Source organism: Trichoderma atroviride, chromosome 6 (genome assembly GCF_020647795.1).
Source record: "Trichoderma atroviride chromosome 6, complete sequence".
Lineage (NCBI taxonomy): Eukaryota > Fungi > Ascomycota > Sordariomycetes > Hypocreales > Hypocreaceae > Trichoderma > Trichoderma atroviride.
Window position 1 is genome coordinate 1954219 of NC_089405.1, and position 26135 is coordinate 1980353.

At 52.1% G+C, this 26135-nt stretch overlaps 13 protein-coding genes and 1 non-coding gene across 14 annotated transcripts; 6 read left to right on the forward strand and 8 right to left on the reverse strand.

Moving 5' to 3' along the window:
• Window positions 1–111: 111 nt before the first annotated feature.
• Window positions 112–1235, reverse strand: TrAtP1_011228 (uncharacterized protein). Its single transcript, XM_014093373.2, has 2 exons — window positions 575–1235; window positions 112–515 (listed from the first exon to the last, which is right to left on the reverse strand). The coding sequence occupies exons 1-2, from the start codon at window positions 885–887 to the stop codon at window positions 151–153; spliced, it is 678 nt and encodes a 225-aa protein (XP_013948848.1). The 5' UTR covers window positions 888–1235; the 3' UTR covers window positions 112–150.
• A 154-nt stretch (window positions 1236–1389) lies between these two features.
• Window positions 1390–4206, reverse strand: TrAtP1_011229 (uncharacterized protein). Its single transcript, XM_014093374.3, has 2 exons — window positions 3276–4206; window positions 1390–3200 (listed from the first exon to the last, which is right to left on the reverse strand). The coding sequence occupies exons 1-2, from the start codon at window positions 3781–3783 to the stop codon at window positions 1732–1734; spliced, it is 1977 nt and encodes a 658-aa protein (XP_013948849.2). The 5' UTR covers window positions 3784–4206; the 3' UTR covers window positions 1390–1731.
• Window positions 4207–4580: 374 nt separating this feature from the next.
• Window positions 4581–6147, forward strand: TrAtP1_011230 (uncharacterized protein). The gene is made up of 2 exons (XM_066115024.1): window positions 4581–5157; window positions 5239–6147. Exons 1-2 carry the CDS (start codon window positions 4928–4930, stop codon window positions 5840–5842), a joined length of 834 nt encoding a protein of 277 aa, XP_065971121.1. The 5' UTR covers window positions 4581–4927; the 3' UTR covers window positions 5843–6147.
• Window positions 6148–6287: 140 nt separating this feature from the next.
• On the reverse strand, window positions 6288–6386 carry TrAtP1_011231. Its single transcript has one exon. It is a non-coding gene; the product is annotated as a tRNA-Gly (tRNA).
• A 110-nt stretch (window positions 6387–6496) lies between these two features.
• TrAtP1_011232 (uncharacterized protein) lies at window positions 6497–8722 on the forward strand. Its single transcript, XM_014093376.2, has 2 exons — window positions 6497–6974; window positions 7052–8722. Exons 1-2 carry the CDS (start codon window positions 6637–6639, stop codon window positions 7692–7694), a joined length of 981 nt encoding a protein of 326 aa, XP_013948851.1. The 5' UTR covers window positions 6497–6636; the 3' UTR covers window positions 7695–8722.
• Window positions 7874–8541, reverse strand: TrAtP1_011233 (uncharacterized protein; the record flags this gene model as incomplete). Its single annotated transcript, XM_014093377.2, has 3 exons — window positions 7874–7974; window positions 8060–8134; window positions 8208–8541. 3 exons carry the CDS (start codon window positions 8539–8541, stop codon window positions 7874–7876), a joined length of 510 nt encoding a protein of 169 aa, XP_013948852.2.
• A 164-nt stretch (window positions 8723–8886) lies between the features above and the next one.
• TrAtP1_011234 (uncharacterized protein) lies at window positions 8887–10155 on the reverse strand. The gene is made up of 3 exons (XM_014093378.2): window positions 9903–10155; window positions 9391–9749; window positions 8887–9324 (listed from the first exon to the last, which is right to left on the reverse strand). Exons 1-3 carry the CDS (start codon window positions 9993–9995, stop codon window positions 9261–9263), a joined length of 516 nt encoding a protein of 171 aa, XP_013948853.1. The 5' UTR covers window positions 9996–10155; the 3' UTR covers window positions 8887–9260.
• On the reverse strand, window positions 10047–11320 carry TrAtP1_011235 (uncharacterized protein; the record flags this gene model as incomplete). The annotated part of the gene is made up of 2 exons (XM_066115025.1): window positions 10047–10228; window positions 11113–11320. 2 exons carry the CDS (start codon window positions 11318–11320, stop codon window positions 10047–10049), a joined length of 390 nt encoding a protein of 129 aa, XP_065971122.1.
• A 59-nt stretch (window positions 11321–11379) lies between these two features.
• On the forward strand, window positions 11380–13205 carry TrAtP1_011236 (uncharacterized protein). Its single transcript, XM_014093379.2, has one exon. The coding sequence runs from the start codon at window positions 11820–11822 to the stop codon at window positions 12774–12776; it is 957 nt and encodes a 318-aa protein (XP_013948854.1). The 5' UTR covers window positions 11380–11819; the 3' UTR covers window positions 12777–13205.
• Window position 13206: 1 nt separating this feature from the next.
• TrAtP1_011237 (uncharacterized protein) lies at window positions 13207–18791 on the reverse strand. Its single transcript, XM_066115026.1, has 3 exons — window positions 17955–18791; window positions 16222–17888; window positions 13207–16151 (listed from the first exon to the last, which is right to left on the reverse strand). Exons 1-3 carry the CDS (start codon window positions 18357–18359, stop codon window positions 13817–13819), a joined length of 4407 nt encoding a protein of 1468 aa, XP_065971123.1. The 5' UTR covers window positions 18360–18791; the 3' UTR covers window positions 13207–13816.
• Window positions 18792–19346: 555 nt separating this feature from the next.
• On the forward strand, window positions 19347–19930 carry TrAtP1_011238 (uncharacterized protein). The gene has a single exon (XM_066115027.1). It carries the CDS (start codon window positions 19540–19542, stop codon window positions 19753–19755), a length of 216 nt encoding a protein of 71 aa, XP_065971124.1. The 5' UTR covers window positions 19347–19539; the 3' UTR covers window positions 19756–19930.
• A 480-nt stretch (window positions 19931–20410) lies between these two features.
• TrAtP1_011239 (uncharacterized protein) lies at window positions 20411–21844 on the forward strand. The gene is made up of 2 exons (XM_014093381.2): window positions 20411–20898; window positions 20957–21844. The coding sequence occupies exons 1-2, from the start codon at window positions 20443–20445 to the stop codon at window positions 21125–21127; spliced, it is 627 nt and encodes a 208-aa protein (XP_013948856.2). The 5' UTR covers window positions 20411–20442; the 3' UTR covers window positions 21128–21844.
• TrAtP1_011240 (uncharacterized protein) lies at window positions 21845–23246 on the forward strand. Its single transcript, XM_014093382.2, has one exon. It carries the CDS (start codon window positions 22130–22132, stop codon window positions 22919–22921), a length of 792 nt encoding a protein of 263 aa, XP_013948857.2. The 5' UTR covers window positions 21845–22129; the 3' UTR covers window positions 22922–23246.
• On the reverse strand, window positions 23247–25221 carry TrAtP1_011241 (uncharacterized protein). The gene is made up of 2 exons (XM_066115028.1): window positions 25015–25221; window positions 23247–24910 (listed from the first exon to the last, which is right to left on the reverse strand). Exons 1-2 carry the CDS (start codon window positions 25076–25078, stop codon window positions 23499–23501), a joined length of 1476 nt encoding a protein of 491 aa, XP_065971125.1. The 5' UTR covers window positions 25079–25221; the 3' UTR covers window positions 23247–23498.
• Window positions 25222–26135: the final 914 nt, after the last annotated feature.

Below are 26135 nucleotides of genomic sequence, written 5' to 3' on the forward strand. Positions count from 1 at the left end.
CATATCTCATTTAACATCGTTATCCCAGAGTGAATGAACCAACTCTAATGGAGCGTAAAAACCCCTTTTGTTTCTTATAATAAATGATGATTGATGACCCCCCCCCCCCTTCCCCCTTTCTTTTTAATACACCGACCACCCCATTTCATTTCAGAGCTTGCCCTTGAGCAGATTGCCAATCATCTGCTGGCCCGTAATGTACGTCGTCTTCCACAGCGTCGGGAAATCCAGCGTGCTGGTCAGGCCGTCGGCGAAGCCAAAGAAGAGCATGGGCGGGATCCAGCCGCGCGCGTACTCGAGCGCGAAGCAGGCCTCGGGCATCTTGTACTGCTTGACGTCGCCGCGGCGCAGGTGGTGCACGCTGCCCGGCGGGTAGATTTCGGGCTCGTACTCGCCGGGCACGTAGGCCATCTGCGTGCCGGAGAGGATGTGGAAGTAGTCGTCGGCGGTGTGGCGGCCGGTGTGGCCTTCTGTGCCGACGGCGGTGCCGAAGATGATGAGATATTCAGTTACACCTACAACACAAGTATTAGCAAAAAGGATATCAGGTATAAGTGGTGCTGAGCAAACTCACTGGCGTGGAGAATGTACATGCCGCCCATAGCGCCGCCCGCATTGTTAAACACCCAGTCCTCGTCGAGATTCACATATCCAGGCACCTTTTCGTTGAGCTCGTCGACAATGTACTTGACAATGCCCCTCGTGTCGTTGCCGTGCTGAGCGATGCCCCTCTGCGCCAGATCGTGCAGGTGGTCCGTCTCAAAGACGTAGAAGCGGTCCAGGTCCTGGTCGATCACGTAGACGACGGAGGCCAGCAGCGCCGTGAGGAGGCCTAGAATGGCGAGGAGGCGGCTGATGCCCGGGGGTGAGGGCTCGTTTTGAGGCATAACTTTGTTTTTTGTCTTTTTTGCCTTCCTCTCTTCTAATTCCTATTGCTTGAGTGGATATGTAAATAAATGTTGTTTATTTATATACCAAAAAGCAGTGTATGGGATGATATGGCTCCAGGTATTAGTGGGGTGCCCGAGATCCAGAGGGAACGGCTGATGGGCAATTGAACCAATCAAAGAAAGGAAAGCAGGCATGCAACCGGGCAAAACAAGCACGAATCAATTGTACCGAATGGAAGAGGTATATAACCAATTCCCCCATCCACAAGCGGCCTTGGATTTGAAATGTTGGGCATGTCATTCTCGGGGACCGAGGACTCGTCCCAGCTTTCTGCCACGTCTCACCGCTCGGCCGGATCGCCGTGATCCGGATGGCGCCCGTCTTTATGGTGGAGAGCTTCTGACTTTAAAAAGTCCCCCGTCGTATTCGTACTCGGGCTTTTAAGGTCGAGACTTACTATTCACTTTTGCTAGACAATACATAACTTACTCAACTAACTCGGCAGTGACCAATTCATTCTGCATTTGTCCTCCATGTAGTATAGATTATAGAGGGATTTCACATTAAGCCTGTAGTCAATTATTGAATTTTGTCGTTACGGAGCACTAGCTCTTTGGTAAAAAACGCCTCGACGCCTCCAGATATCTAATTCCCCCTTAAAGCCATACGTATCCTTTGTGTACAAGATCCTCCCTGCGCACCTCAAAGATGAAGAGACGGATAATAGTGAAAACGAAAAAGAAAAGAAGACTAAACAAAACAAAGCAATTCCAATATGGTTCTTTTTCGAATCCCCATACGAACTGATCATCATCTTTTCGTAGCTTTTGTTCAAGCCCGCTACTCCATCTCCGAATCTACCATGACTTCTGTCTTGTCTGCATCGTCAGCTTCCTCATCTGCAAGTGCCATATTGTCGGCCTCCTCCATCTCCACATCGTCCGCAATCGTAGCGTCGCCGTTGATATCTTTGTCATCACCTTTAGACGCACTGCCATTGACTTTGGGATTCGAGCCTTCGGCAGCGAGATTGTCTGAGGCATCAGCCGCAGTTTCATTGTGGGCATTGTCGCTGGCCGTCACCGGCTTGGGCTTCTTGACTATAGGGATCACGCCGAGCTCGGCTTCATGCCCTCTCCAGCGGGCGAGACGCCGTGTTGACCGTCTAATGGCAGCAGCATACGAGCTCACCTCCTCTCCGTAGTCGTCTGTGTCCGTGGCCAAGAGGCAGAGGCCGCCAATGCCCTTCTCTCTGAAAACGTTCTTGCCCTTGTCGCCATTGACGGGTAAGCTGCGTGGAGTATGGTCCTCGGCGTCGCTGTCTTCGAAAGGATCAGCCTGAGCCTGAAGGCGATTGTATGTCCTCACGATGGCGCCCTCTTGCCGCCTGAGCTTCCTGCTTTTGTGATGATGTTTTCGGAGGCCACGGTCTAGAATATACTCGACTCTCTGGCTTCTATTCCGCTCAACAGCAAGCTGATGGGCTGTTGGGGGACGAGGCTTTCGGGCGACAACACCGTCGCCTCCATGGCGAGCCGGCGAAGAGCCCTCGAAGATTTGATACTTGAGAGGCGCAGATCTGTGTCCGTTCATAGTGGCAATTTTTCTGGCGAGTGATCTAGGCGGAGTCGATCGATTGCTCTCCATATCAGACTCATGCTTCGAAGGTCTAATTCGAGGCAAGATGGCGGGGCCGTCGTCTGCCACCGATGGCCGCGTTTTCCCACGTTTCTCCCGTTCTGTCAAAAACTGATGGTCCATCTCCAAGATGGTAGCTCGGATTTTCTGCTTCTCGTGGCCAAATTCAATTTCAACCTCTGGGTCAACGTTTTCTGCAGCTTTCTGTTCATCGGTCATTTCTTGAAGCTCAGGCACGCCCTGGTTGGCAACATCAACACCATAATCAACACCGGCTCCAAAAGGGTTCTCTTCGCATCCTTCTTCGGTGAAGTCGGATTCTAGATAGAACCACATTAGCCATAAAAAGGCCTTGGCTCTAGACATGCTGCTGTACTGGGTTTTCATAATGACATCATGAAACTCGCGATGGGGTGGAAAGTGAAGTTCTGCAACCTTCAACGCCGAGTTGCACATGACAAAGATGAGGTTGACGGGGTTGGTGCGCGGGATATCGTGTTGTTTGATCTTTTCTAGGGAAGTAGGCTCGTCTCTGTCTTCCGCGCCGCCTTTCAAGATGGACTTGAGTCGTGGGGCATCCTGTAGCTGCTTGTAGGCGTGAGGATCTTGCTGTGCTTGCAGAGAGGGGATAGCGTGGTATGTCCGCAGCTGTGCTCGCATCTCGGGAAAGACTATACGTTGGAATTGCATTGGTTAGCTTTTGTATGCATATTACGCCTCGTTAAACTGGGTAGGCGAAAACTCACAATTGAGTGTAGTGTTCATGCGGCCCATGTTGACCAGCAAACAGACCATGGCCATGCCTTTGGCAGCCTCTCGGTCATTCATCAGCTTATCCCTGAGCACCTTGCTTGTCTTGGAACTCCGAGCCATGGTGTCTATGTACAAGTCGGCGAAGCACTGTTTCTCCAGTTCGGGGTCATACGAGTTGGTGAAGACCTTTTGGTCATTGTCAAAGACGGCCCTGAGAAAATCGTACTGGATATCCTTGCGCCAAAGGGGCTCTCCGTCTTCCTTCTTCAAGTGCCTGATTTTGCCAATCAATGATTGCGCGTCCTTGTCCTTGTCCTTGTCCTTTCCTCTGCCCTTGCCCCTGGAGGGCTTCTCAGCGGCCTCGGAGGGCGTTGCAATAATGGTGTTGTCTTCGTCGTCAGCATCGGCGCGCGAGGCGAATGATTTGCTTTCTGCTGGGGCGGGAGAGCTTGGCTGCTCTGCATCGGACGTGGCGTCCACGGAGCTCGGCGAGGCAGCCATGGCGAGGGTGCAATTCGGCGCTGACAGCGACTATGCTGAGTTTGGTGAAGAAAGAGAGAGAGAGAGAGAGAAAGAAGAAGTTCAGAAGGGCAGATGTGCGTCGTTGGTTTGCTTCTTCGTCTTTGTGGTGTGGATGATGGTGTTAATACTGCATGATTCTGATTGACAAAGTATCAAGGAGGATTTCAACTTGGGCCGATAGCGCAAGTCGAATCGTGGAGGCCGATGGCGATGCTTGATGCTGGATGCGGATGGTGGTGATGAGAAGGTCGCGCGGTGGTGAGAGATGAAGGGATGGACGATGGGATGCAAAGTGGGAAACGGCTGGCGATTGGCGTTTCCACCGACAAAGCTAGGTCTACAAGTACTCGGGAGGCAAGAAAAGCTGAGGTCAAGCACGAGGCGCACGCACGCGCATCGCTAATAAGGCTAGCAGGATAAGCCAAAATCGCCCTGCGATGGCCGACACGGCCGTGGCCTCGCCCTAAAACTGCGGTTGTGGGAGGCGGACCTGCAATCTCCAGGTACACGGGCGCAGTTCCTTGCAGCCAGGTACCTGCGACATCTGGCATGCCGTGCTACAGCAGGCCACGGGCTTCTTCAGTGGGCGCGCGTGCTGGGGAGATGCCGCCAGACGGAATGATTTCACTGGACCCGGCCTTTGCACTGCAGCCAGGCCAGCCACTCAGCGCAGGCCCGTACCCCCCCTGCAACTGCCGGGCGGTACCTGGGCTGGCGGCCTGCCCCCGGTCACTTCTTCGCAGTTGCGCTCACGACGTTGCCGTGCAAATTGAACATAAACAACCACGCAGCGACGGGCATCACAAGCTCTCAGGCCGCTCCGGCCACTGCTCCCCCTCCCCGGCACATTTGCTATACTAACCCATAGGACCAGACACTTCCAGTATTATTTTCGAGGGCCTCGCTTTGGCAGCGAGAGCACATCTTCTTGTTCGTCCACCCCGTCTCCATCCTTCGCGCTCAAGTTTTTTTCTTCCGCCCTTCATTGCGCCTAGCCTCGAGATCGGCCTAAAGCTCACCAACGGCCGCATCAGGAAATCGAAAAGACACAATCGCCTTGTTTCACCGCCAGCCGCCATCTTCTCCCCCGCGCGTGTCATATTCTTCGCAACTCTACAGCACAATGTCATCGGGTCTGGCTAGGGTGAGCACACCCGCGAAGCAGGTCGCGACAGCCCCAACTGCCAATAGTCCAGGCACATGGAGACATCCCCGACTCCACGAGATCGCCAGGCGCCGCGATGCCTCAAACTTCTCCGAGAAAAATGTGCGGCGCATTATCTATAACATCATTGCCTTGCTGTTGATGTGGTGCCTCCAGCTGCTGGCCAAGTTCAAGCTCGACGCGCAAATGTGAGATAAAACAGGGCACAGGACCATGGGAGCTTCCCAGCGTGCAATTGGTGTGTTTTCTAACAAAGGATCAACGATTAGGTTCCCCAAGTCGTTTCGACAATACTTTGGCTGGGCGTGGTTTCTCGTCCAGCTGGTGCCCTTTATCCAGATTGGCATGGCATGCCTGCCGCTTGTCCGCCCCAAGGACGAGCTCTCCGATATCCCGCTGACGGCTACGCAGCGGAAACTGCTGGGACTGAACCCGGCACTTGGCACAGCAACTCCCGACGCAAAATTCAGCACCCCGCCGCGATATTCGCGAACGCCGTCCATGGCTGGATCTGTGGGGAGCAGAGCTAGTTACAACGGCTCTCCTCTCGAAGGGCGAGGAAGCCCTGTCCCTTTTTCTCCATCCCAGAGCTTTGCCGGCTCCGTCTCCCAATTCTCCCCCAACCCCATGGGGAGCCCTCTATCGCAGAGTGTTAATGGCATGAGCCATAGGACATCTTCCTTTGGATCACCAAGCGCCTTTAGCAGCTCCTTCAATGGCGGCAACTTTGGCGCGAGCACCTCGTCAAATGTCTTTTCTGATCCCGCCTCACCAAGCCCGTCAGCAGGTAAGAGGACAAGCATTGGGCTCAACAGCAAGTGGCTGTACGAGAAGGGAAGGAAATCAACCTCCGGGAGCACTTGGGTTTACTGATACAAAAGAGATTGTCTTGGCTTTGGAATTTCTGTATCAAATGGCACTTTTGGGGAGGGAGACGCTGCCGTCCCTCAGGGCTGGACGTATCAAACAAAAGGGCGAGTGCCGTTTTGTGGGCCGGCGTGCCTGTAGGCAGCATTGTATAGACTGGTCCGTCTTTATGATAAACGTACGTAACAACAGGTATTTGGTAATGAAACAATCTTTTTCACAGCTACATGGCTGCACAGCATAGCGATCAAAGCGTTCCTCTACGTCGACGTGCCCTCAAGGCTAGTGAGCCTATTCACACTCAACTTGACGAACGACTTGGGTAAGTGACTACGATCAACACACAAGGGAAATAAAAGAGAAGCTCTGCTGACGAAACCAAAAAGAAATAGTCGTGATGATTTGATCTTTCACAGGGGAGACTTACACGGAACAAAACGGCAAAAAGAGATGCGCGAACCGGGACTCGAACCCGGGTCGCGTGCTTAGGAGCTATGCTTGAGAAAGCAATGCTGGGAAGCACGCATGCTAACCGCTACACTATTCGCGCCGATGATGTAATAGGCTTATCGCAAAAATCTATAGTCACACAATATATACCAAGGAAGCGTACACCTTATCGTAGCTCTGTCCACCTTTTGACCCCTCCATCTCGCTACCATTGCTCTCCCAAGCCACTTCTCCCCTCCTACAGCTCTACCAGGTATTCGCGGCCTCAACCTTACTTCCTCCTGTCAACGCCACACCAAAAGAAACCCTCTCCAAGCTTCCCTGGAGCTGTGTCCTCAACTCTTCCAACCATGGCCAACAAAGTCGACCGCATCGTCGCCCGGCTGCAGGAAAAGATCACCGATGGCGACTTTTACGAAGCGCAGCAGCAGACGCGAGTCGCCGCCTCCCGTTACATCAAGACGCAGAACTGGTCTGCTGCCATCGACATTCTCTACAGTGTCGCGCAGTCGCTGCTCAAGGCCCAGCAGGGCGGCAGCGGAGGGGACCTGTGTGCCATGATGTTGGACGTGTATAAGCAGGCTGAGCTGAAGCCTGATGCGACGAGCAAGGGGAGGCTGTTGACGTGTTTGCGGCTGTTTGATCCGCTGGAGCCTACGAGGAAGAAGTTTATCACTGAGAGCGTGGGGTGAGTTGGTGATGAGCATACGAGGTTCCTATATCTCTTGGGTGAGCTCTTTTCAACTGACTGTGGACTGGTATTAGATGGTCTGCCAAGTTTGGCGAATACCCTGCTGGCGATCCTGAAATACATCATGTTGCCGGTTCACTATACGCAGAAGAACACGAGACGTACGAGGCCGAGCGACACCTGGTATTGGGAACCAAGGACTCTCCCGAAGTACTAATCAACATGGAGTACGCCTGGTACAAAGAGGGAGACGCCCATATGGCACCGCACTTTGCAGCACGAGCCGTTCTACCCTATCTCCTTGTCGGTAACGTCCGCGCCGCTACCGCAACCTACCGACTCTTCATCAGCGCCCTCACAAACGACAACCCAGCCCTCGGCGTCCAAGATGTCTCCAGCAACACTTCCGACATTCGAATCTTCCCCAGCTTGCCGCTGCTCAACTTCCTGGGCCTGCTGCTCCTGGCCATCCAGCGAGGCGCCCCCGAAGTCTACAAGGGCCTGATTTCCAAGTATGCGTCGCAGATAGATGAGGCGGAGGCGTGGGCGGAGCCCCTAGAGATGATTGGCGAGATGTACTTTGGCATTCAGAAGCCGAGACAGAGCAATCCCTTGATGGATATGATGAGCGGACTGTTTGGTGGAGGCGGAGCGGCGCCGCCCCAGCAGGCACGACGACCGGGGCTGCAAGCTCCTGCTGCTGAGGGGCTCGACTAGACTCAGCTTTCTTTGATTTTCTTTTCTTCTTTTTTTTTTGTTCATATCATGGGTTTCGGCAGCGACGAGTAGGATAAAAAAACCAGTGATGTATCATAGACACAACCGGCGTAGGAGGATAGAAAGGGGGTTGGAGCTTTTAAAAAGAATTATGAGCAAGCACCGATTCTGCCGTCGTTTCATGGAATGCGCGGCTGTTCTTCTGGCTCGAACATCCAGTTGTCTTCAGCTAAAGCGTTGACCTTGGCTCTGTTGCTCTCACGCACAGCTTCGAAGAGGGCTAGAGATGGGGAGATCAGCTCAGATCTCTACATCAAGAAATAAGTTCTGAAAAAGGCAAAGCATTCAAGCCGGTCGTGACTTACCGTCAGGCTGATCAGCTATAGAGCTGTGGCTAATTTGATAATGCCGAATCGCCTCTGCTAGACGCTGTTTCTCCCCTACGGATTCATCATTAGCATGTCTCCTCATATCACATCATAAGGAAATAAGACAGATGCAAAAAACCCATACTTTCATTCTCCTGCTGATACTCCAACGCCTGCAACTCCTCCTCGTCATCCACCACCGGCGTCGGCGGGTTTCCAATCTCGACTTCGCCGTGCTGGTCTCTCACAACAAGATCCGAGGCCTCGGCCCGCGGCGTCATCTCCGCGTCCCGGCGCACGCTCTCCGCCGCCGGGTCTGCAGAGGGCGCGTTGGGTCGTCTGATGAAGTGGCTCCGGAAGAGGCTTGTCTTGCTGTTGTTGTTGCTGGAGCTGCCGCCGCTGGGGACGTTTGCGAGGCCGGAACTTCGGGTGGTGCGTGTCCCGTTAAGAGCAGCAGCGCTTCGAGTGCGGTCCGCCATATCTTTTTTTTTTTTTTTTTTTGGTGTGTTGCTTCTTCCTTTCTTTTGCTCTTTATCTGGAATTCATTTGCATGTACAGGTTATAACAGTACAGATAACGTGCTGTGCTCTTAGCCCTTCTGAAATAAGATAAAAAGAGATGACGAAATGAAGAGTTATGAAATGAGATATCAGAAGTGAGGTTGTGTTTAGAAAACAAGAAGACACTGCACCAGGCAACTGAGAACGGTTACAGGGGCGACTAGCGCTGGCAGCGTTAGCAGTGACAACTGCGTCTGCGCGCCTAGTGTGCCCTTCAGCAATCACTTGTGAGGTCAATTAATATGTCACATTTCAACATTATTACCTATAGGTATTGATACCAGTAGTATCGAATTATTCGCTACATGATTAATGGCATCGTCTGGCTGATGTAAGAAAGAATCACAGATATCAATGCATTGCCGAATCTTTTTATCGTATTATATAAACATGGCAAGTTCAAATTGATCCATCAAACTAGTCATCCCGGCTGATACAAGAAAACAAGGGCTCAAATCATCAACTACGCTCCGAGAAAGTGTGCGTACGTGTTTGTTTGCCAAAAGATGAAAAAAAGAAAATTCAGACCCTCCCTAAGAGCCCCCAAGTTACGCCCGTGATCCATAGACATGCGCCGACACTCGCCCCCCCCTTCATTCGCGCGCAACAGAGTTTAAGTTCGATTCGGTTCAGTTCAGTTACAGAGAAAGGTTGTAGGAGTACTCGTCCTCCATGTTTTGGCTGATCCATAGAACGACAGAGCTAAATACACAAGGATTAGCTGATTCCAAACCAGAGTAGAAGCGGGCTAAGAAAGTTTATACGTACCTGAAACCGACCAGAGCGTTGCTAACTAGATTCTCGATACCCATGCTCAGAGCCGGCATGCCGACGCCCGGAACGATGAACTTGAGGACAAAAACGGTGACACCTCCGGCCATACCGCCCGCAAGGGCCGCGAACCCCAAGAACAAGACCACACGCGCCTTCCATGCGACACCAGATCCGCTATAACTGAAAGAGTCGGTGCTGAGGCGCTGTTTCTCGACCGAGTTGATGATGAGCATGCCCAGGCTGGAGAAGATGAGCGGTAGCCAGTCGACGAATTTGACGTGGACGTTGGATCCGTTCTTGGCCGACTTGGACCAGACGGCGGAGTCGAGCATAACGTAAAAGGCGATGGAGAACTAATGAATGGAGGAAACGCATACGTCAGCTAAGCGGTCTTTTGGAAGAGCGAAAGAGGGCTACGGCGTATCGAGGCATTTTCAATTGTCGAAAAAAGTTCGGAAGGACAGTTCTATATAGTATGAATAGGAATCCCGGAAGACAGAACTCACCAGAGCTCCAGCGCCGTAGACGCCAGCGTTCCGAGCCCACATGCTGTTTAACCACTCGGGTTTCCTAAACTTCCAAAGGCGCTCTTCTTCCATGGTGTCAGGATCGCAGTCGTGATGATCTGGTTTAAAGGTAGGGGGAAATGATCAGGCAGCGAATATGTCGGGGTGATGGACGCGCTGAATGGAGGCAAAGCTGGCGATAGGATGGAGCGGTGTTGAGAGGATGGCTTGAGGCTTCTTTTGAATGGTGATGACGCTCTTGGAGAGATGCTGGGATCCGGCGGTAGCGCAAGTCTGGGCAACGTCAGAGTCACGTGCGCAGCGTGCTGAGCGGCGTCAGCTGGGCGGTGCCAGTGTTTGAAGTTGTTTTGAAACGAGGTTACGCGAGAGAAAATGAATAAGAGAGAAGCATTGGTTTCGGGTTTAATTCATAATTTATGATACCATATAATAGGAGCGGTATATATCTTTGCATATCTCAGCCATTTGCCATGCGTTGACGTCCTTGTCTCCTCTAATTCATTGATCTGTTAAATGTCCACTATCCATCACAAATAAGGCATGTCGCAGATTTAGGTCATCAAGTCCGCATTCATTCGGTAACAAGAACCTGCAGGACCCTCATTGCTAGCCTCAAAGAAGCATCTCAGCATGTGGAGAATTTTTGCTTTCCAAGGAAAGCCCATTCGCTATCGTGATGCTTTTGTGGCGCCTGCCAGACAGATGGTGCCTGGGCATCTCTGCACGTCTTGGAGTAGTGCAGCGGAGGCTTATCATGTACCCAAGGTAGGGAATTATCGTCTGGCAACCCAGCCGTGGCAATGTCGTGAATTTACAGCTATTCCAACCTACTGCTACTACGGCTTCTAAGTACCTAGCATACATGTATATTTCATGTATGGATTGACTGCCTCGTTAGGCTGCTTGGCTGCTATATCGAAGCAAAGAGTGCTGCATAATAATTTCCTAGCTAGTTATGTCGTGGTTGAATGTAAGACAGAAACATTTGGAAGCCATCATAGCCATGGTTGAAGCTCAAAAAAACTCGCTGCATCATCCATTGTTTGATATCAACTTCTTCCCATCCTGCGATGCCTCGTACTGCCCGCTGCCCCATATCACGATTTCCATATCCTGGTCTGGGGATCATTCCCAAGATAGCAGCCGCTAAACATCGAACCTTGAACCACAAAAAACCATCCCCACGCACTGAAAGGTCCTCCCGTTACCAGGCCGATACGAGCTTTTTCCCAGTGCGTCGAGGGGCCGTGCCCAGCCTCTCCCGCCGCCCTGCCGCCCGTCATTGGCGCTGCATTCCAGCGCCCGTACAGTGTGCCATGTGCGCTGACTCCAGTAGCGCCGCTAGCAGTCAATGCTAGCAGTAGCACAGCACCGCATTTTACGAGAACGGGGGGCATCTCTCCAGCTTTTTTTTGCTTAGCTGCGTCTGGTGGTAATATTGACTGCGTCTGCCCTTGGCCCAAAAGGAGGTGGTTCGGAAACACGCGCAGGCCGTTTTCAGTCTCTCTCCCCAGCATCGCCAAACCCTCGTCAGCGTCGGACTCCGCCCTGGGAGGACTTTTTTTTTTTTTTCTTTTGGGGGGCCTGGCTGTCATTCGTTGCCCTTTTATCGCATTGCATCGCATCTTTGATCGCATTCGTCTATTATTTCCCGGCTCGCAACATTCGTTACAGCGGGCTGCGATAAACTCCATTCTCCGCCGCTGCCCCAACAGCAAAGCAGAAGCGACGATAATACACGCTCCGATTTCCATCTCCTTCTCAACAATACGCTTCCACCCTTCGATTCGCCGACTCGACACCTCTGATTGCGCCTGGGCGGACATAGAATCGTCGTTCGTTTCCCCGCCATACTTCAGCTTGGTGTCCATTCTCGACAATCGAAAGTCCAACAACATGCGGGCCTCCAGCCTCTTGTCGACCCTGGCGGCCTTTGCCGTGCTGGCCTCTCCAGTGCTGGCCCAGAAGAAGGGCTCGTCCTCAAGCTCCGCGTCTTCTGCGTCTTCCGCGTCCTCATCGCCCACCAAGTCGCCCTCCCAAACCGCCGACGACTCGGGCCCTACCGGTCTTCCCACGCTGACCGGCCCCGGCGGCCCTATCCCGACATACCCAGCGCCCACCGTGCCGCCCACCAAGAATGCGCCCTTCATGAAGCACTCCAGCGCGCCGGACGGCACCGTCTTCATCGCCGTGGGCGCCATCCTCGGCGCATTTGGCCTCGGCGTTCTTCTGTGGCGCGTCATCGTCAGCTTCCTGCTCCATCGCTCCGTCCGCCGCGCCGCGCTGGCCCAGCACGAGGCCAACACCAAGACTGGCTTCCCAGCACCGCCCGCGCCCTTCTACAAGTACTCGGACCACGCCTCTCCCGCTGCGCCTTCCAGCGGCCGCGGCGTCCGTCGCACCAACCGAAACACCATGACTCCGTCTGCCGCTCCCAGCCAGTCCAATCTGTTCTTCTCGCCGACAGCAGCGGGTTCCACTGCTCCGGGTGCTCGCGGCTCGGCTTTCCTGCCCTCTGGCTTCTACGCTGCCGGAAACTCGTCTCCTGGTGGGCAGCAAGGCCCTTCCATCAGCTTAACCAACCTGCGGCCTGAATCGACGAGCTACCCCAACGGCTCGAGGGGCTCGCTCATGGGCCCGTCGCCTCCCGACTCTCCTCACTTCTCCCCGCGAAGAGACATGAGCAGCAGCTCTGTCAACCTAAACACGCGCCAGCCGGGGCAGCGGGCTCCAAGTGCCTATCTCGAAGACTTGCTTGCCGATGAGCCTGGCAGCCTTCCTCCGCCCCAGATGCCGCGCGACAGAGCCAGTGGCAGTGGCAGCCCTCGAGGCAGCCCTCGAAACAGATACTAAATTTTTTTTCCAAACATTTTGTTTTAAAAATGATTATTCTTATTCTTTTCTAAGGCGTATTTCTAATATTGTTATTACTGTTGGTATTACAAGTATACACAGTTGGTCTAGTCTTTTGATATCTGTCTTGGAAGACTTGGGGTTCATGGCGTCGTTGATGATAGTTTATACGATTTATTTACCTACTTATCCACTTTGATTTCATCTTGTTGGCCTATGATGAGATCCCGTAAGCAGAGGACAAATGCGGGCTGAAGGATGTTGAGCTTTTGTCTTTTTTTTTTTTGTTTACTACTTGCCTGTATGGAGGATTGCGCGTGGCCTTGTGAGAACACTTTTGTAAAGTCAAGTCTTGTTTATTTTGAAGCGCTACTTTCTCTTCCGAGTACATCTATCTACGTAGCTTGTGTGTTATGAATGATTGTCTGCTGCAGTATCTTGACGTGCTCTATGAACTTAATATCTCGAATAGTTTCACACAATATTTGATAACACAGCAGTGAATATCTGATGCCGCACCTACTCCTTCGTGAAGCTCGCCTATGGGGCATTCAAATTTACCTTTCAATAGAACGGTATATGAAACTCCTAAGATACCTACATAGATATCCAGTCGCCCCATAGTCGAGTTTCACCAGGGAATACGGCATATTAAATGGGAATCATAAGATGTCACGGATTATAACGTATGAATCATATAACCGCAAAGGCGCGTATGGTTGATTAAAAATCTATATATAAAGCGTACGCCTTTTCGTACTCGTCACTGCCCATATGCTTGCAGTTTCCGTCTTCAAATCCATACTTTCCCCCAGTCTATTAAGTTGTAAAAAAGAGTATCATAAACCCCGTAAACGTGTGCCAATTTGATCAAAATTTTTTTTGAGTGCTCAATATTAGAAGAAAGCACATTCCATTCATTGGCTCATCAGACAGAAAAAAACATCATCCTATCTGAAAAAAGAACCAAGGCGTGAGAGAAATATATGTATATAAGGAGGGAGAGAGGGGGTTGGAAAAGGAGTATGTCGTTATTCATCTTAGGGGTTGGCAGCGGCAGCGGCAGCGGCAGCATCCAACTGGTCCAACTCGAGCTTCGCATGCTCAATATCTTCTACGCGGATACCACTCCTGTCGCACATGCTCCTGAAGATGCCGTCCATCTTCCACAGCTCCAGAGGCGTGGCCAGCTCGGCGATGCGACCAGCATCCATGACGCAGATGCGGTCGTAACCAATGATGGTGCGGAGACGGTGAGCGATGCAGAGGAGAGTCTTGCCCTTGAAACCAGTAGCCATGGTCCGTTGGATCTTGTCATCCGTCTCCATGTCGACGCTGGAAGTAGCCTCGTCGCAGACAATGATTTGTGAGCCGCGGACAAGAGCACGGGCGAGGGCCATGAGCTGGCGCTGGCCGAGAGAAAAGTTGAGGCCGTCTTCTTCAACAACGCTATCAAGATGAATGCGTGAAGCATCAGCCTTGCGGTCTTCCATGTTAGCATCCGCGGGCACGAGATCGGCCTGTCGAAGGGCAGACCAAAGCTCCAAATCGGTATGCTCTTGGAAGGGGTCAAGGTTGCTGCGCACAGTGCCTTGGAAGAGAGTAGGATCCTGAGGGATAATGGCAAGGCGAGAACGCAGGTCAAACAGACCAATGGTAGCGGTGTTGATACCGTCAATCGTGATGCTACCTTTAGAGATCTCGACAAGTCGGAACAGAGTGCTCATAATGGAGCTCTTTCCCGCGCCAGTACGGCCGACGATACCAATGCGCTCTCCACCCCGAATGTGGATGGACAAGCCCTTGAGCACCAGAGGCAGATTGTCTCGGTAACGCATCTCGACGTTGTCAAAGATAATCTCTCCCTTCTCTGGCCAGGATTCGCGAACATCAACGGTGTGAAGAGGGGCCTCTTCTTCAAGCTCATTGCCGTAGTAGCGGAGACGTTCGACAGCGTTCATGCCGTTCTCGACTTCGGCCAATTGGCGGATGGAGAACTGAAGCAACTGAACAATGGACAGAATGTAACTGAGGACTAGACCACCAATGGAAGGATTGACACTGAATCGTGAAGTAACAACGAGTATTCCAACAGTGAAAACAAGCAGGTTACCAATCATGTCGATTCGAAGGGATAGCCAGCGCTGATTCGAATAGGTCAGGAAGTAAGCACTATCCATCTCGTCAATCGACTGGCGAAGATCCTGGATAAATCGGGACTTGAGCCCGTAAGCGCGGATCGAAGCCACTCCCGAGAGACCTTCGCCAAACTTGGCAAAGACGGTGGATCGGAGGACCGATTCGAAACGCTTGACCTCTCGGGCCGATGCGCGGTAGTATGAAGCGGCGCCGATGAACAAAAAGTACAGGGGAACAAGAGCAATGGCGAAGTAGTGGAAGTATGCGATGATGAGCGCAAAGACAGCAGTGACATTGCACAGGGTGAAGAAGTACATTCTGATGGCATCCGTAAGATTGTTGTCCATGACATCGACGTCACGCGAGAATCGATTCGTAATGCGACCCAGCGGCGTAGTGTCGAAGAAGGACATGGGCGCGCGTAGGACTCGGAACATGGCCTCGCGAAGCATGACCTTGCTGGAGTTGGTTCCCAGGATAGACAGCAAGACGGAGAAGAGGAACATGAGCAAGGCTTGCACGGCACCAAGAGCGGCGTAGATGCCAATGTATTGGCCTATTGACAGCCCAAACTTGTCCGAAGTCCAGTACGACAGCCACAAGCTGGTCATGATGTTGGCGCCTTGGGAGAGTACCAGGACGAAGATGACAAGGGGGGCGTTCATGATGGTTCCGGAAGCGCGAACATAGGCACCGTAAACGGACCAAGGCACGCTGGCTTCAGCTCTTTCCTCCTGCTGCATGAGAGCTGCGCCCTTCTTGTTCTTCTTGGCTTTGCGAGCTTCGGCGGTTTCAGTCAGGACGAGTTGTTTCAGCTTGTCGTCATCCTCTTCTTCTGCTTCTTCCTCCTTCTTCTCAACGGCAGTTGTCTCCATCAAGTCCTGGAAGCCCTTGTGGTCTCGCATCAAATTGTCAAAAGTATCAACGGCCTGGATCTTGCCGGCTTCCATCCAAACGATCCGATCGCAACGAGAAAGAACCCAGAGCTGGTGAGTAGCGAGAATACGGCACTTATCCTTAAGGAGACCCAGAATAGCATTGTCAAAGATGTGGCGGCCGACGTGAGCATCAACAGCACTAAGGGGGTCGTCCATGAGAACGATATCGGCATCAAAGTAAATAGCTCGCGCAATGTTGAGACGCTGCTTCTGGCCACCAGAGATTGTGATACCACGCTCACCAATCTCGGTAAGATCACCATGTGGAAGCATGTCCAAATCAGCTTGAAGAGCACATCTAATTATGAAAATATAAAGTTAGCTTCTGTGAGCAGCTGATATCATGTAGGAGTAGGGAGTAGACTTACGCTTGGATAACTTCCTTGTACCATTCCCGGTCCATATCCTTGCCAAAAGTAATGTTGTTCTGCAAAGTGGTATTTTGAATCCATGCGTACTGAGGGCAGAAGGATCTGGATGCGCCGAAAACCACGTCACCTTCGGTTTTGCGCATATCGCCCGCCAAGGCGGCGAGCAGAGAACTCTTGCCACTACCGACAGTACCGATGACTGCAATCAATTCGTTTCGACCAGCTTGTAGGTTAAGATCCTGTAGCTTGAAAGGTTCACGTTCCTCCACCAGGGTGCTAGCGGAATCCTCAGTGGCTGTAGGTTGAGCAGTAGGCTTGGGAGCTTCTACTTTCTTGGAGCCCTTCTTGGTTTTGCCAGCAGCGCCTTTGTCGGCTTCCTTGGGGGGTGTCTTTTCCCAGGTAAAGGAGGAGTTGACGAGCTCAATCGCGTGCTCTCCTTCAGGCTTGAGAATGACATCTTCCTCTTGTTCTTCTTCGAGGAGAAATTGCTCAATTCGCTGAAGGGAAGACCAAGCATCAGTCACTTGACTAAGGACAAGAGGCAGCAAGTTGAGGGGAATTCGAAGACCGTTGAAAAGTGCCAGAGAAGAGAAAACCTCGGCGGGTGCCAGGCCGTGGTTGGTCAGGGAGTATGTGATGAAGGCCAGCATAGACGCAAAGATGGGCATGGACATGCTGACAGCATTGATCGCATTACGGATGGCGAGCAAGATCTGGATAGAGTAGACCTCCTTGGCACGAATCTGAGCAAGACGATCGATGAAGGACTTCTCCCAGCCAAAGTACTTGACAAATCGAACCGATTGAAGAATTTCCTGGGTGAGCGATACACGTTCGTCGGTAATCTTATTGATGTTCTTTCTCCGGCGGAAGAGCGACGCCATGGCCCTTGTGATGAGAGGGACACCGATTATCAAGAGGCCAAAGCCAGCCAAGGCACTGTAAGTCAGATTGATCAACAACAGGACCAATGTGATGATGCAAGAAAGAGGAGAGGTCCAGGTCATGTGCAAGAGAGCCGAGGCTTGATCAACACGGTAGGTATCGACGCTCATCAAGCTAGTAATGCGGCCGTTGCCCCAGCCCAGGACCTCCTCTGGAGCTCCCTTCTTCCCCTTCTTGCCTTTCTTCTTGTTGCCTTTGTCCTGTTCTTCTTGTTCGCTTGTTCCCGGCAGTATGGCCGCCTTGGCGGCACCAGCTTTAGCACGACCCGAAATGACCATGGATTTCTCGTAAATCATGCCAATCAAGACGGCGCGGGTTTGACCACCCATCATCATGCCTCGGTAGATAAAGTGGCTGATACATACGCTTTGGACGATCTGCATAAGAGTAACACCCACGGCCAACCCGACACCGCGACCAATATGAGGACCAGGAGTGTGGCTAACGTGGGCGACGTAGGCATCGGTTGCAAACTGAATCAAGTAGCGAAGGACAAAAGGCGACAAAACTTGCATAAAGGAGGCGATGAGTGAACAGAGTCCGCCGATCCAGAATTCAACTGTGAAGCTATCGTGTAAGGCATAAAGTAAAGGTCGTTTTGAACCCTTTTCTCTATGTTTCTTGAATGCCTCCTTGACTCTGAGCGTCATTGGCTCTGCTGCTCTGTCCGGGTTGATGAGCCAGATATCCTGTTTCTCTAATGGGCGTCTGTACCCAGCCTGTAGTTTACCGTTAGCTTCCACATAATTTCGACAACAGAGAGTTCAATTGCACCATAAACTCACAGTCATAAGCGGGTTCACCCATTGGAACGTGAGTCTGCTGAAGAAACCGGCCTCATACTCTCTAGAGACTATACGCTCCTTGGGAACTTCGGGTATGGCGCCCCAGCGCATGGGGTTCAGCTTCGTATACCAGGACTTTTCCGCATATCGTGGGGCGGCGGGTGTCGTGGCCACACTGGCGTCTGTAGCATAACTTCTAGTAGCCGCGAGCGGCTCTTTGTTATGGTCATCTTCCTGGTCGGATTTGGATTCGATTCTTTCGATATCATCGCCGTGCTTCTCATTCAAGTGAACCGCATTCCCGCTCTCAGAACCACTTTCCGAAGTGGACTCAATGCTGATGGCATTGCTGTTTGCAACAGCTTTAGGCGCTTGTGTCTCTTTTTCTTCACCGGGGTCTGCCATATCTATACAGATCTCAGCGCGATGGCCGAGGGGAACGGTCACTTAGACCAGGCCACAGATCTCGCCCAGCAAGGCGAGTGGCGCCACGGAGATCTTCTGAGTCGCTGCTGTGGAGTCTATCGTGGAGAGAGTCTTGGCTTTGTGATCCCGTCTAAACAAGATTCAATCTCGAAGAATATGAGTCCAGATAGCCTCCCCAAGTTGATATTATGGCGGCTTTCAAGACGAAAAAGGCAAGACAGAGAAACCCTAATCAGATACGACACGGCACATCAGAGGCGACAAAACACCCAAAGGTAAATTGGAACGAGTCAACGCGCAAACAGAAGGAGCAAGCTGAGCTGGGGCGACATTCGCTTTAAAAGCGAGCGGAGCGACAGCCCGCCATCCATGGCCGAAGTGGATATTGACGACAGCCTACGGAGTAGTTCCCGTTTGTAATACTACACAGACAGGGCTGGCGAGAGCAAGCAATAGAATCCCGTTTCTGGGTATAACCCGTATGGATGGATATCGACGAGCAGGGGGTGAGGGGCACTTACAACTAGCACTAGGCAAGCAGCTCGGGGTCTATGAAATCCGAATGAACTCGAAGACTAGCCGGGCTAGTTAGCCATGCGATGTCTGTGATGGTGGGTGGCGTATGCCCTCCCAGAGGGCGAGAGCTGCAAGCTTACCAATAGATCTAAACTTATTATGAAAAACAATGGACCGGCACCACGTACTTTTGCCAAGGTCGCATCATAGACTGAGATGAAGCATGGCTTATGGAGCCGCAAAAGGCAATACTATCGTCTAGTAGTTGTACCTAGTAGTAGCACGAGAACTCCGTAGCGTCTCCTCTTCGAGCTATGATGGAACTCGGCAATCCGTGCCCAAGCCCACTACGTATCTCCACAGCTTCGTTGGCATGCAAGGCACCTGGTTGCAACAGCTTCATTGCGCATAGGTACATATAATACGGGGAATTCCGTACAGAAAGCAAAGGGCCGCTTGTCGTGGATTCAACGACAGCAATCCGGCAAAAGGGGCCCAATGCCGACATCCCGCATGCAGGTCTCACCGTCTAGTCGACAGGGTGACTCACATGGCGATCTGTTCGAGAATGCACCTCGCATTCGTTTGACTCAAATCGCCAGGCAGAAAAGTGAAACCCTAACTCAATGCCGCTGCAAGCCAGATGATTGGTGCCGATACGGTGCCGGAGATCCAGGAGGCTGCCGGAGATAGCACCTCGGAGCACTTTTGCAGGCACAAGGACCACAAAAAGGCGTTGGATTGCAGAATGGTGACGGATTCTGCGATGCTGTGTAGACCGGAATCCGTACGCGCCAGCCTCTCAGCTTCTGGGGCTCTTGGGCTCTTCCAGCAGTTCCAAGAGCTCGTCGCCATTTAGCGGTAGAGGTTTTGTAAGCATCAGGAGACTCCACTCTGCCGGTGCGGATTTCGTCGATTCCGACCGATCAGCATACTTGTAGTTGGTTCCTTTGTACTGTAGGCCACAGAGCTCGTGGCTTTTGCCGTTAGCTCAAAAGTTTTTTTTGCTATCCTCGACTAATAGGCCGCCTTGCCGCCTTTCGTACCGCGCGCGGATAGGTAAGCACCTTACAGGGGGTAAGCGTGGAAAAATGGATCTCTTCAAGCTGTCAGCGTCAACTCGGAAGCATCATATGGATCGATTCTGTTGGTCTTACCAATGGTTGCAAATCAGTCGACATTATTAGAGTTTCTTCTGTGACGTTTTTGTTGGTAACACTTGATACAAAAGAGATCAATGAACATGCGTCTTGAAGAATATTTCGGGATGCCATTGATCAGAAAAAAAGGCCTTCTTGTAGGAACATGGAGTGCGAGCATTCTTGTAGAATTGAAAAAACCCACTCCGTGTGTTTGACTTTCTTTGCTCCGCTCTCCGCCTTGGAAAGCCCACTCCGGAGCCGAATGCGGATTTTGAGGTGGATTAGATAATCGGAGCTTGGCACGTGACCGTTATCGCGATAAGACTTTTTGCTGCTGTCATGGCTGGCGATTTTTCGATGTAGCGCAGGAGACGAAGCTGCTTCAGAGCTCCAATCTGATTACGATGGCGACCGATACTCTGCCTTCTCTCGCCATTCCAGGCACGATTCTGGGTCCCGCCGGCAAATATGTTTCGGGCCCAGGCACACACATCTACGGAGGCAATATTGTCTCGTCGCTGCTAGGCAATGTCAACGTCACAGCACCAGCCAAAGCTCCTGGGCCGACCAAGCGACTAAACAAGATCACAGCTCCGTCTGTGGAAGAATTGTCGACAATCTCTGTTATTAGGCGCGGCCGCAAGCGAGAGGTCTTGCCAGATGTCGGCAACACTGTGTTGGCGCGCGTGGTGCGGCTTATGCCAAAGCAGGCCATTGTAGTCATTCAACAAGTTGGCGATACAGTTTTGCAGACAGAGTGGCAGGGTGTGATTCGGGTACAAGATGTTAGGGCAACGGAGCAAGATAAGGTCAAGATTCACGAGTCTTTCAAACCCGGTGATATTGTTCGGGCCCAAGTAGTAAGGAATACCCCTCCATTGCCGACGTTGACAATAAAGACTGATAGTTTGGGATTAGATCTCCTTGGGCGACCAAGCCAACTATTATCTCTCGACGGCATCCAACGAACTTGGCGTTATCATGGCGACCAGCGATGTAGGAAATGACATGGTTCCCATCAGCTGGAAAGAGTTCAAAGATCCCGATACGGGTGTGAGCGAGCCGCGAAAGGTTGCCAAGCCAAGCTGAAGCAACTGCCAAGACACCGAAACTCGACTGTCATCTTTTGTACTATGCGCAGCATCATATTGCAGATATCGTCAGCAGCAACTGGCCTAGCTAGGCTTCTTGGGCGCCACACAAACAGCCGCGGGTGAATAGCTGTACAAACACCTAGGCAAGAACTGGGGTTTATTAGTCAAACACAAGGGCGCTATTGGATCTCAGACACTCACAACGCCGAAATGGACGGCGAACAAATGAGGCGATACATAAGATGCTGAACAGCACAGACCCTACGAGGCACGCATTTGAATGTTACTGTGCTCCATCAAAATAGCTTAGCTGGTAGGCATGGGTTTGGGCATGGAGTCAGGTTTGGATTTAGCGCGCTTTTTTCCCTGAACTGTACCTGACTAGAAGGCTGCAGCGTGTGCCCTGGATTGCCGCAGCTATCCGTTGCTGCAACATGGGAGCTCTTAGAGGTGCTCTTAATCTTGAAGAGTCCTCTATACTATTGATAAAGGGGCCTCTACGAAGCAGTAGCGGCAATAATATGGAAGTGTCTTGATGTTATTTGTTTGCTCCCTGCTCCGTATCTGTGCACATGTGTCAAATGTATCTAATTATAGCAGCTCTTCGTGTCTCGTGGAGGCTGTACAACGGCAATCCAGTTTTACACACACAGACCAGCTCATGGAATAGATAAAGCGGACCTTGCCGCTGTCAGTGCCTCCAGCCCCCCCTGCATTGGCTCTTCAAAGGGCATCTCAGCCTGGCTCCCTCATAAGGTTTGCGTCTGCCCCTGCTGAGCGCTCCACTAACACACGCGACATTCCCTTAAACCACCCCGCCAGCGCACCTGCATCTGCGTCTTTGACCCTACGACTGCCTAGCTGCTCTGACCTCATTTCATCATTTGTCTTTTTTTGGGTCTTTGAACGAAGAGACGAGAACTCGGCGTCTCTTGTGCCGAAAGCGGCTGGAAACAAGGCATCGCACAAGGAAAAGCAGACCAGCGTTCTGGCTACTATGTCGTCCACCATGGTCGTTACGGCCGCTGCTTCGAAAACAACATCCCTCTTTGTCGATCCCAGCCCGTCCTGCTGCCCCAACTGTGCCTTCGTGATCCCTCCACACGATGCCGAGCCGCCATCAACCCAGCTGCTCGAGGCCCAGGCCCGCATCGCCGAGCTCGAAACTCACGTCTTCCAGCTGAACCAAAAGGCCACCGCCGCCGTGGACCGCTGGGCGGACTACGAGGCCGAGCTGACCAGGCTGCGAGCCATGCTGCCTTCGTCAACGCCCGAACAATCTCACAGTCCCACCCGCTCGTCCTTCTTCCAGGCCGGCGCGACGAGGATATCCGCGCTGATGTATTCGCGTCGACCGCAGACCGCGAGCCCTCCGGCGGTACCCAGGGCCGCACCTCCTGTGACGCCGCCGCCGCCTGAACCGAGAGTGACGATGATGACGCCGACGACGAGAAATAGCGGCCGCACGGCAGAAGACCTGCTTGAAGCTCTGAACAAGGAGCAGATGCTGCGCAAGGCGGCAGAGGGCCGCCTCAACGAGACGAACAGGGAACTTGAGGATCTCAGTGCGACGCTGTTTGAGCAGGCCAACGAGATGGTGGCCACGGAGCGACGCGCGAGGGCGGCCCTGGAGCAGAAGGTGTCGGAACTCGAGCAGCGGGATGTGGAGAAGAGGGTACGGCTAGACAAGCTGGAGCTAGCTATGCATCGAATCGAAAAAGTCAAGACCCTGCTGATAGAAGGATACGATGCAGAGGCTCTGACATTGGCGTCTAGGGATATTGAATGAATGGATACATGAATAAATGAAGAGCAAAAGGAATAATAAATGGGCGACTTGGATGGACTGATTTCATGGGCTGGGTTACGGAATATCAGATAAATGGGAAATGGGAGCGTTGGGATCTATTTGTATTGATTCTTTTTTCTTTTCTTATACTCTTCTTTCGTTGGCGAATGGGCAATGCGCAAGAATGGAACATGCCCTGGCTTTTGACTTTAATACCACAGCTTTTGGATTTGCACGATTGGGGGGGAGTGGCCGGGAAGTGCATAGTAAGGTGTTTGTAACAGGCATTGACTAATCACTGGATAGAGACACATGAGAACTGAGATGTATCTTTATGGTAGCATGGTGTAAGAGACTACACTCGTGAAAGTATTTGCTTGCGATTCTATATAAATTGCCTTCGTGCCCCTACGCCATTGGTTTGCGTACGCATAGGCATGTGTCCCTGGTTTCATCAACTGTCCGGGACAACGCTGTCGTATTCCCCTCCTGAACAACAAGAAGGAGATGATCCGCTTTGATATATTAATCATCATGACTTTTTTTTTGGTATTCTTTTGTTTTTTGTTCTCCCACTTCAGTCATCAAATCCGTTCCAGGACTTCTCATCATCCGCCTTTGTGGGAGGTTTGGCGCCATTGGTTTGTCGTGTAGGCTTCTCTCCATCACCTTTAGCCTGGAGTTTACGAGCGGGCGACGAGGCGCCGTTCACAGATGGCGACCGTGATCGCTTTTCAGATCGGGCAGAAGCTGACGCGCCAGGACTTGGGCTTGGGCTTCTCTTTTCTGGCTTCTTCTGTGATTCAGCTGCCTGGGGACCAGGCCACTGTCCCTCGGGCTCTCCATTCCATCGCGCCAGCATATCGGCGACCTTGGGTGCCCAAACCTCCTCGCCCTTGGCCAGGTCTTCGTACTCGAGACAGTTGGTGCCGCCGACGGTGAAATCACTCTGGCGGACACGGTCAAGCTCGGCCATGAGGCCTGCCGATCCCAGCTTGGTGCCAAGATCATGGCAGAAGCTTCGCACGTAGAAGCCTGATGTCACCTTTAATCGAATCCGAGCAGCAGGAGGACCTTCGTCATTCCACGGCGGAGGGGTGCTCTCGTCGGGCGAAGGAGGCACAAGATTTTTACCCTTGTTTGAGTGGATGGGCTGAGGCAGCTGGCCGAGTGCGCCAGACATCATGGCAGAGTGCTTGGAAGGGCGCTGCTTCTTACGTGGCGCATCTCTGATGAGCTCGTCTTGTCGCTCCTCGAACTTGCGCTTGAAACTCTCATGCGCCGCAACTGCTTGATCATCCTGCTCCTTCTCCTCTGGCGTGAGCTTCCGCGCAGTCTCCTGTTGTTTCGTGACCCGCCAGGCCTGCTCGGCAAGATTGCGCTCAGCGGCTTCTGCTTCCTCTGTTGGCCAGCGATGAGAGTGCTTCTTAGGCTCGTACCATTCCACAAGCTCAATTTCCAGCACTTCGACCTCTCTTCCTTCAATCTCTCTGGGTATAGGCTTTCCTTCGCGCGCATATTCGTAGAGAGGCTTGCCGTTCATTTTGAGCGCGGAGTACAGAGGTGGGATCTGGATCTGCTTGCCCTTGAACCCCTCCAGCTCCTTTTCCACCATCTCTCGTGTGATGTGATCATATGGACGCTTGAACAGGATCCGGCCGACTCTATCGTAGGTGTCGGTACTCGCGCCGAATAAGACAATGGTCTCGTACGTTTTGGTGCAGTCGAGGAACTGAGGAAGCTGCTTTGTGGCAGATCCAATGCCCAGAATCAATACACCCGTCGCCAAGGGATCCAAAGTTCCTCCATGGCCGATCTTGACCTGAGAAGCCTTCTTCTCAGCCCTGCGCCGATGGAACTGGCCGCCTTCTTTCAGTCGTCGGGCAATCTCTGCGTCGATCATCGGTTTGAAGAATGAGGAAGGGTTGAAGGCTTGCTGGCATTCTCGTATCACCTGGGCAGAGCTGATGCCGCAAGGCTTGTTTATGGCTGTGGAGGCAAACCAAATCGCATTAGCAGCATTCCCCAAGAGCCAAAGGCATCGGCAGAGCAGAAGCGCAGTCGAGGTCAGCGCATAGAAAGACAATGCCTACCAAAAACACCATCCCGGACGATGTCCGAAGCCATTGTTGATAGCACTTTTCCAAGCCGTCGCATGCGAGTCCAAAGCTGGATAAGGGGAAGATAAACAAAGTAATACGAGAGAGAGTGGAAGGAAAAAGAGGAGAAAAGTCAGAGAGGATAAAGAGGGAAGCCGCAAATTATGTAGCTTTCACCACGAGCTCACTTTCACCTCGAGCAATCAAGTCGCGATTCAGGCTATGGGCGGCGATTGGAAAAAAAAATTGACTTAGCGCACCGATAAGATATCGCATGTACCTATACCTGAACTACGCCAAGCTAGCAAGGCAAGTACACGAGATGCGCCAAAGACAGTATTGAGAGGCCTGTAGAGGAACCCCTCCTAGCCAGATGAAATGTGACTGGTACTGCGGAGTAGGGCTCTGGAATACAAGGGTCCCATCATATCCACTGGCGTACTTCTGAGCTGAATGTCAGCGTTTGCTGACTTGGAACTGCGCCATACGTCGCATTGCGAAATACACCATCAAGAATAAAATAGACAATAAGACGTATAAACTGGATTTATAAATTATTGTCTGAAAGGCATGTGATTACTGTATGTAAACAGTATTTGCATGCTAGCATTCGTATAAGGTGCCTGCGTTTGTACAGCAGCCCAAGTTGTAGTGGGGTCATGCCACAGCGCTGTCCTCCAGTGCTGCCAGTGCTGCCAGTGAGTCCTTACAGGGCTTCTCCAACTGCCGGTTAGCTGTCAAAGTCGCTGGCCCCTCCACAGAGGCTCTACCGCCGATTATCCCGGCGCATTCTTTAGTCGCGAACCGCCAGGTATGACGCCGAGTTAGCGCGTTGGCGTGTTACACTGCTGCTAAAGCACTGAAGGCATTGCGAACTGCTTCCAAGTGCCTTTCCAACTTCCACGCCGTTTGCTTTGCATCTTCAACTGCGCCAACACCGTCGACAGCTCTCCTGGGCTGAGTTTTGTGCACGTCCATCCGGTTGTAACCAGAGAAAACCGTGGTTCCTTTTCCCTCCAACAGAGATCAGTCAGTTGGCTAGCAATTCATCAGGCCTGCCCAGAGTCTTTCCCCACGATCAAGATCGACGCCACGACAAACATCTTCTCGATCGA

What these genes read in the sequence shown, in the direction of transcription:
- TrAtP1_011228 (XM_014093373.2), bottom strand. Translation starts at nt 887, where the DNA reads ATGCCTCAAAACGAGCCCTCACCCCCGGGCATCAGCCGCCTCCTCGCC. An exon ending in CATGTACATTCTCCACGCCA is followed by an intron (nt 516 to 574) that starts GTGAGTTTGCTC and finishes CTTGTGTTGTAG; the next exon opens with GTGTAACTGAATATCTCATC.
- TrAtP1_011237 (XM_066115026.1), bottom strand. Translation starts at nt 18,359, where the DNA reads ATGGCAGACCCCGGTGAAGAAAAAGAGACACAAGCGCCTAAAGCTGTT. An exon ending in GGGTGAACCCGCTTATGACT is followed by an intron (nt 17,889 to 17,954) that starts GTGAGTTTATGG and finishes GGTAAACTACAG; the next exon opens with GCTGGGTACAGACGCCCATT. An exon ending in TACAAGGAAGTTATCCAAGC is followed by an intron (nt 16,152 to 16,221) that starts GTAAGTCTACTC and finishes TTTCATAATTAG; the next exon opens with ATGTGCTCTTCAAGCTGATT.
- TrAtP1_011238 (XM_066115027.1), top strand. Translation starts at nt 19,540, where the DNA reads ATGATTGGTGCCGATACGGTGCCGGAGATCCAGGAGGCTGCCGGAGAT.
- TrAtP1_011236 (XM_014093379.2), top strand. Translation starts at nt 11,820, where the DNA reads ATGCGGGCCTCCAGCCTCTTGTCGACCCTGGCGGCCTTTGCCGTGCTG.
- TrAtP1_011239 (XM_014093381.2), top strand. Translation starts at nt 20,443, where the DNA reads ATGGCGACCGATACTCTGCCTTCTCTCGCCATTCCAGGCACGATTCTG. An exon ending in ATATTGTTCGGGCCCAAGTA is followed by an intron (nt 20,899 to 20,956) that starts GTAAGGAATACC and finishes GTTTGGGATTAG; the next exon opens with ATCTCCTTGGGCGACCAAGC.
- TrAtP1_011241 (XM_066115028.1), bottom strand. Translation starts at nt 25,078, where the DNA reads ATGCGACGGCTTGGAAAAGTGCTATCAACAATGGCTTCGGACATCGTC. An exon ending in CGTCCGGGATGGTGTTTTTG is followed by an intron (nt 24,911 to 25,014) that starts GTAGGCATTGTC and finishes TTGCCTCCACAG; the next exon opens with CCATAAACAAGCCTTGCGGC.
- TrAtP1_011229 (XM_014093374.3), bottom strand. Translation starts at nt 3,783, where the DNA reads ATGGCTGCCTCGCCGAGCTCCGTGGACGCCACGTCCGATGCAGAGCAG. An exon ending in CATGAACACTACACTCAATT is followed by an intron (nt 3,201 to 3,275) that starts GTGAGTTTTCGC and finishes TCCAACGTATAG; the next exon opens with TCTTTCCCGAGATGCGAGCA.
- TrAtP1_011230 (XM_066115024.1), top strand. Translation starts at nt 4,928, where the DNA reads ATGTCATCGGGTCTGGCTAGGGTGAGCACACCCGCGAAGCAGGTCGCG. An exon ending in TTCAAGCTCGACGCGCAAAT is followed by an intron (nt 5,158 to 5,238) that starts GTGAGATAAAAC and finishes ATCAACGATTAG; the next exon opens with GTTCCCCAAGTCGTTTCGAC.
- TrAtP1_011234 (XM_014093378.2), bottom strand. Translation starts at nt 9,995, where the DNA reads ATGGAAGAAGAGCGCCTTTGGAAGTTTAGGAAACCCGAGTGGTTAAAC. An exon ending in TCTACGGCGCTGGAGCTCTG is followed by an intron (nt 9,750 to 9,902) that starts GTGAGTTCTGTC and finishes TCCATTCATTAG; the next exon opens with TTCTCCATCGCCTTTTACGT. An exon ending in AACGCTCTGGTCGGTTTCAG is followed by an intron (nt 9,325 to 9,390) that starts GTACGTATAAAC and finishes TTGTGTATTTAG; the next exon opens with CTCTGTCGTTCTATGGATCA.
- TrAtP1_011240 (XM_014093382.2), top strand. Translation starts at nt 22,130, where the DNA reads ATGTCGTCCACCATGGTCGTTACGGCCGCTGCTTCGAAAACAACATCC.
- TrAtP1_011232 (XM_014093376.2), top strand. Translation starts at nt 6,637, where the DNA reads ATGGCCAACAAAGTCGACCGCATCGTCGCCCGGCTGCAGGAAAAGATC. An exon ending in TTTATCACTGAGAGCGTGGG is followed by an intron (nt 6,975 to 7,051) that starts GTGAGTTGGTGA and finishes GACTGGTATTAG; the next exon opens with ATGGTCTGCCAAGTTTGGCG.